General features: G+C 38.9%; 1 protein-coding gene across 1 annotated transcript in view; it reads left to right on the forward strand.

Annotated features, from left to right (window-relative positions):
• NPC1L1 (NPC1 like intracellular cholesterol transporter 1) overlaps window positions 1–7,500 on the forward strand; it is a 243,697-nt gene that overhangs the window by 82,041 nt on the left and 154,156 nt on the right. The window contains exons 7-8 of the mRNA XM_044082234.1: window positions 967–1,095; window positions 3,491–3,673. Of these exons, the coding sequence (XP_043938169.1) occupies window positions 967–1,095; window positions 3,491–3,673 (312 nt within the window). The remainder of the gene's footprint in view (window positions 1–966; window positions 1,096–3,490; window positions 3,674–7,500) is intronic.

Genomic DNA, 7,500 nt, shown 5'->3' on the forward strand with positions numbered 1-7,500 from the left:
TAAATAAAATACAAAAAGAAAAAAATATTATCAGACTACCATGACAGTGTGAACATTTCAAAAAGTACTGTTAAGCAAATTAATTCTACACAGTTAATATTTATAAGTACCATTTATCTCAATGTGAACAGTTGTAAATAGTCAAGCTGGAGCAGCAACTAGATTTCAAAGCAGAGGAGCAAGATCTGGTAGTGCGCACTTCCTGTTATTTTGAAAAAAATGATCTGAGACTCAAACACAATAATAGCAAATTCCCAAACTCTTGTTACATCTTTCTAGCATTTTGCAGGCAATTTTACCTTTCTGAACCTTAGTGTATGAGGCAGAGTCATCCCACTTCTTGCTGTACCTCAAAGCAGAGGGAAATAAACCAGGATGCTGCACTCTTAGCAGCTTTGGACTTGACATATATTCCCCTCTTTCACATTTGTAATTTTGCATTTCTGAGGCTCACAGTGTGGTCTCTAGAATGACAACAAGCACCCAACAAAACAAAGAATAAACTCACTGCATTTCCCAGAAGATCTCTTAATGTTTGATAGTATAGAACTAGAATAGAACTCAAGATCTTTACAAAATTCATACTACAGTAATTCTAGCTTATCTACTTGCAGCCTCTCCAAACAGCAGCATTTGTGCTATTCCAGGATACTGAGCATTTACCAATGATAGCATTTGTACTGTGCCTTAGCAGAATCACTGTGAACTGTTTTGTTAATAAACTTCCAATTCTCCACAAAGTGGATGACATCACAGACTATACTGCCATATTGTAAATTGTAATTAGGGGGAGGGGAGATTAGTGCACTTTATGTTTGTGATAAAATGTGATTGTAATGACTCTCCATTGCTTTAACTGTTGGCATTTGTAGTTTATCAGATGTTGGCAATCTCAGATAACTGATTGTAAGAACTTGCTTTTAGAACTACTGTAAAAATTGACGTTCTTTTTTTCTTTCTTCTTAGCGCTCTCTAGAAGATGAAATTAACAGGACAACACTGGAGGACATTCCCATTTTTGCTATAAGTTACTTGGTCATCTTTGTATACATTGCCCTCACCTTGGGCAAATATTCATCTTGTGGCAGATTGCTGGTGGGTGACACTCTGCAATTAAATAGTATAAAACTTCACCATAATATCAACATATCTGCTGAGTTTTGCAGGAAAATCTAAATCGTTGCACAGTTCTTGTTCCTGTCTCCTACATGTAATATGAAATGCTAAGGCTGTCTTTAATATTATCTTTTAAAAAATGGTGGCAGTCTTACCAGAGTTCAGCGTTTGTTAATATTTTAGTATGTGCCTTGAGTTCATTATTACTGTTACTAATCCGGCACTACTTTCAGGACCCAGAGTGCCTTGAAGTACTACTTTAATTGTGATTGCTTGAGGAGGTCCTGTCTCTAACCCTCCTGGAATGTACTTACTCAGGCTGTGTTTGTCTTGACAAGTCCTGGCACTCTGCTTAAAATGTAAAGGCAGGTACTAGTACTAACTGTAACCATGTGAGGTGGAGGTGGTTCTGGTAAATGTAAAGCCAGGTACTAGTACTAACTAGTACCGTATGAGGTGGAGGTGGTTCTGGTAAATGTAAAGGGAGTATAACCATGTGAGGTGGAGGCAGTTCTGGTAAATGTAAAGGCAGGTACTAGTACTGACTAGTACCATATGAGGTGGAGGTGGTTCTGGTAAATGTAAAGGGAGTATAACCATATGAGGTGGAGGCGGTTCTGGTAAATGTAAAGCCAGGTACTAGTGCTAACTAGTACCGTATGAGGTGGAGGTGGTTCTGGTAAATGTAAAGGGAGTATAACCATGTGAGGTGGAGGCAGTTCTGGTAAATGTAAAGGCAGGTACTAGTACTGACTAGTACCATATGAGGTGGAGGTGGTTCTGGTAAATGTAAAGGGAGCATAACCATGTGAGGTGGAGGCGGTTCTGGTAAATGTAAAGCCAGGTACTAGTACTAACTAGTACCGTATGAGGTGGAGATGGTTCTGGCAAATGTAAAGGGAGTATAACCATGTGAGGTGGAGGCGGTTCTGGTAAATGTAAAGGCAGGTACTAGTACTAACTAGTACCGTATGAGGTGGAGGTGGTTCTGGTAAATGTAAAGGGAGTATAACCATGTGAGGTGGAGGCAGTTCGGGTAAATGTAAAGGCAGGTACTAGTACTGACTAGTACCATATGAGGTGGAGGTGGTTCTGGTAAATGTAAAGGGAGTATAACCATGTGAGGTGGAGGCAGTTCTGGTAAATGTAAATGCAGGTACTAGTACTGACTAGTACCATATGAGGTTGAGGTGGTTCTGGTAAATGTAAAGGGAGTATAATCATGTGAGGTGGAGGCAGTTCTGGTAAATGTAAAGGCAGGTACTAGTACTGACTAGTACCATATGAGGTGAAGGTGGTTCTGATAAATGTAAAGGGAGGTACTGGTACTAACTCTAACCATGTGAGGTGGAGGTGGTTCTGCTAAATGTAAAAGCAAGTACTAGTACTAACTAGTACCATGTGAGGTAGAGGTGGTTCTGGTAAATGTAAAGGCAGGCACTAGTACCGTATGAAGTGGAGATGGTTCTGGTAAATTTAAAGGGAGGTTCTGGTACTAACTGTAAACATGTGAGGTGGAGGTGGTTTTGGTAAATGTAAAAGCAAGTACTAGTACTAATTAGCATCATGTGAGATGGAGGTGGTTCTGGTAAATGTAAAGGGAGATACTGGTACTAACTATAACCATGTGAGGTGGAGGTGGTTCTGGTAAATGTAAAGGGAAGTACTGGTACTAACTATAACCATGTGAGGTGGAGGTGGTTCTGGTAAATGTAAAAGCAAGTACTAGTACTAACTAGTACCAAGTAAAGTGGAAGTGGTTCTGGATCTATTATACAGGAAGAGGAATATAGCACTCATTTCTACATCTCATAATTTCAACACTTTTCTTATATATGACAAATGTCAGAAACAAAGTTTCAGTGGCTTCCCCACAGCCCATATGCACAAGTCTTTGTTACTTATAATACCTACTTATTTTTACTTTTTTGAGTTGCCACAGCTCAATGGTAAAAAAAAGTCTTCCCATATTTTCCGGTATTTGGTGTCTGAATTTCATCATTTGGAGTTTCAGCACATGGCTGTGATCATGTCCTCAACAGGGGGATGCTGACTCTGAGTAGTATTCTGACTTCATCGAGTGGGGCTGTCTCAGGGTTCTGAGGAAGTCTTTGGTTGATTACTGACAAAAGTGCTCAACAGTAAACATTTTTCAATCCCGTATCAGTCTGGTTGCTACTCCTTTTTGTTTCATTATAGCGCATTTTGTTATACAGTGCACAATAGCAGTCTGTTGTTAAATTACGTAATCAAGACAACTGCTTTCCGTAGTTTTCTCCACACTATAATAATAGAAGTATGACCATTTAAACAGTGAAATATTGTGATTTTGCTTCATTGTTCCCTGTAACTAACATCATATTTTGTACTTTAGATTGACTCAAAGTTGACGCTAGCACTGGGAGGAATCATGGTGGTCTTGTGGTCCGTGCTTGCAGCGATGGGGTTTTATGCTTACATCGGTGTCCCTTCCTCGCTAATTATCCTTGAAGTAGTTCCTTTTTTGGTGCTAGCGGTTGGAGCCGACAACATTTTCATCTTTGTTCTGGAGTTACAGGTAAGACATTGTCTTTATAAAAATCAAAGTACTGCTAATGTTTCACGTTAGTGCTATATCATAATACCAGTTAAAGCTACTGTTACTTCATGGTCTGTTTCCTTTTCTCTTTATTAGTTGTATTCCCATATGGCTGCTGAGGGCTTTCACATTATATAATGTACAACACCAAAACATTTTACAATATATGAAAAAGAGGTGTAATGTAATCTAGTGAAAATATACTGCAACTGTCAAAGCATTTAATGTTTCTAATACAGTTTCTTAGGCTCCTTATTGGGCTGCATTCCTGTAGGATGAGAGGGTGAGGCAGGGAACAGACCAGTACATACCTGTTTTCTAATCATAAAAGAAGATTGACAAACGTAGACAGGATGTGATTTGTAGAAGGTGGTGAAAAGAAGAATGACAAGTAATGGAAAAGCTATACATTTGAAGAAGTTGTTTTTAAGAGACACACGGTAAACACATTTTACAGTTCCATTAACATTAACATAATATGCAGAATGCACATCAGTTTACTTTTTTTTGGTGTTTGGCTCTATAGTACAGAGGAATGGAAAAATTATTAATGTCCTACTGAAACCATGGTCATCTAGGAAGTCTAAGTCACAGAAGAACTGATCAGGCAGCCTAATGTCAGAGGACCTGGCCAGGGCGGGTAAGTAAGCAGTGAACGTTTGTTAAACTATCCCAAAGGCTAGTGGAGGAAACAGTCCCAGTCAACAGATGACTGCCACTTAATGACGGTCAGGTGGTATAGTAGCAGCAAAGAAGGGGTGCCTCAGCTTGTCAAGTAGCATTTAGCACTGTGAGTGTGTGTGTGTGTGTGTGTGTGTGTGTGTGTGTGTGTGTGTGTGTGTGTGTGTGTGTGTGTGTGTGTGTGTTTAAAGTGCTGAAGTATTTGGTAGAGCTGGGTTAGTGCTACTAAGGATAGCGGGTAAGCCAGTAAAGCAAGTAACTAGGATGCCTGTTTAATTCATACTTCAAGAGTTAGTTTTTCTTCCTTTGGTTATTAAAGAGGTTATGGGCAGAAAGTAGTATTTAGGATAAGCCTTGAAAAGGAGGTATTGCAAGAAAGGTAAAGTTAGACCAGTAAGTGTTAGGGAAGGGGGTGTGAGCCAAGCTGATTACTTAGCATATCAGTAGTATGAAGGATTAGTCTTGTATAAATGTAGTTATATGTAGGGTGGCTAAGGATTGGGTAATAAGGGAGGGAAACAGGTCACCATTGAGGAGCAGTGCAAGTCAATCATCCCAAGCATGCCCAGTCCAGTCTAAGAGCAGTGCTTGTGTAGCTAATGGGAGCTTAATAATTGCATGTAAGTGCAGTACTGTCTGATGTGATCCCTTATTGAATACAAAGCAGGCTGGGAGAGATGAAATGTCACCAAAAGTATTGACTTTTTTAAGTCAGTGTGTATCCAGTCCCAGTTATTACCTGGAACTGTCACTGCAAATCTGTAATGTTTTTACTGGGCTGTAACTATCCCTTAGCCATACATTAAAGGGTGAGTATGCACGTAGAAGAGCACTCCACACCCTTTCTGGCCCTTATGTGTGGCAAGTAGGTGCACAGTACCACATTCTGTTTGACACATGAACCAGAGATGGGTGGGTGGCTAGGACTTTGGGGTAGTTCTTGCTGTGTACATCCAGAGAAGTAGGCAGAGACCTGAACAGAACTCTCAGAAGCACTGTGGATGATACACAATGTCCTTCAGTGTATCATGAACTCTCTTTAGAAAAAGAAGTTGTAGATTTCCCTTGCAGAAGTTAGGGTGATAGAGCTCTTAAATGTACGGTCAGTACAGAAATACAAGACAGAATGAGAGCAGGCATCTCATACTTGTGGCAGGGAAAAGAATCATTTAAGGATGGAAAGTACAGTAAGTAGTATAAGACTGACAAGAATAAATGGCATGTGTGAAAAAGCAAGGGGAAATGGTCAGGAGAGATGGGGGGGGCTAAGCAGGAAAGCAAATACAGACAGTAAAGCAGCTCAGTCAATTATGATCAATGTTTTACCCTGATAAACAAATTTAAGATAACATGAATGAAAATGCGTCTATACAATGTTCAGTTCAACTGATTTTTGAGAAAGGAAGGGTGAAGGAGCCCAGAGGGGAATGGGTGATCCATGGTCATCAGAAAGGGAGGCAGAACAATGTATGTTGTACTTCTGAAGTATCACCCTTCAGATAAGCATTAAATCTGAAGTTCCATCTACTTGCTTTATTAATCTGTCATCTATATGGCAAGGAATACATAATTGTCAATGAATCGTAAGACAATTAAACAATAATACTTAATCCATTGTTTCTTGTACTTCCCTCTCTACATAACCACATTCGTTTAACTGATTTAACTGCTCTACGGCTATGTTTCTATCAGTATTTATTTTAGAAATTCTATACATCTCTCCCTTTACTACATGTCAACAATGCCAGTATATATACAGGAGAAATAGTTTTTAAATACCTCTAAAGGACTAAGAATTTTAATTAAAATGTTATGCTAATTGTATCACAAGAAACACAGTGTATATTGCACTTTGCAAAAAATATAATTCATTCTGTGCTGATAAAACAAATACGAGGCTGAAAGGTAGAATATCAGACCATATGTCTGAAATAAACTATAGTGTAGAGACAAATGCATTGTTTAAACATATAAAGGAAGTAGAGATAGAACATAAGTTCGAGTTTGCATTATTGCAAAAGCCACATGAAAAAGCTAGGGAGGGATATAAAGTTAAGAATGAAAGAAATTGAGTATGACTGGATTGATAGATTTAGGGCAGACAGACATCCAGTTTTGAATGGCATGAATAGTATCAAACCAATTTTAAAATTAAAAGGAATAAGGAAATAATATAATGCAATCATTGTTATAAAAGGTGTATTGTTTTAATGGAACATTAAATACTTGATGAAGCTGAATATCAAAATCTGTTGTGTGTCCCATCTACTTATTTTGTAATAAAATTTAAGACGATTTACATTGTGTTTTCATGAGCTATCTTTGACTGGACTTCTAATTTTTTTTTTAAAACCATGCAACAATAAAACTATTCATCAGTGCAAAAAGACAACATATATCCTGGCATTCAGAAAAGTTTAGCATGATGCAGAAGACTTATCCCTGAAGGTTTCAGCATCAGGCTAAGCATTTCCAATCCTAGGACTGCTCTGCCTCTGAGGTTTCCCCTTATGGGAGCCTGAGCATGGAAAGTGGTTTCAAGGGTGAAGCTGCATGTAAAATTTTACACTAGGAAGAAAATGTGACCACCATCAAAAGACAGTAGTCACCGATTTACTCCTATAGGAATAGTCACTGTACATTCCCAGTGAAACTATGGGGTGTGGGGTTTTAGTGTGCATATGTATGTATGAACATATGTAAATGTATGAGGCATGAATGAGGCTAAATGAATGTGTGTGTGTGTGTGTGTGTGTGTGTGTGTGTGTGTGTGTGTGTGTGTGTGTGTGTGTGTGTAGAGGTATGCGTTTGCTAATGCAATGCATAAGCTGCTATGGAGCCCATTAACACTGTGAGGCCTGACAGCACAATGTTCAATTCAGAGGCATGGTAATATGCTACAAATGAGGTGTTTTTCATACCAGCTTTACCTTGTCTCTGAACTGGAATTTCTCTCAATTGCAATGACTGACCAACTCACATTGGGCAGTTAGCATGGCGAAGATAAATTATCTGAATCCCAGGGATAAAGTTATATATGTCATAAACCCCTGTTCATAGGTAGGTACTAGGCTATCCACCCTAGGGCCTATATAAGCCTAGCCAAAAAGGTTCCCTGGCTTTCG

Source organism: Protopterus annectens, chromosome 9.part0, assembly GCF_019279795.1.
Source record: "Protopterus annectens isolate FY-2018-M chromosome 9.part0, PAN1.0, whole genome shotgun sequence".
Lineage (NCBI taxonomy): Eukaryota > Metazoa > Chordata > Ceratodontiformes > Protopteridae > Protopterus > Protopterus annectens.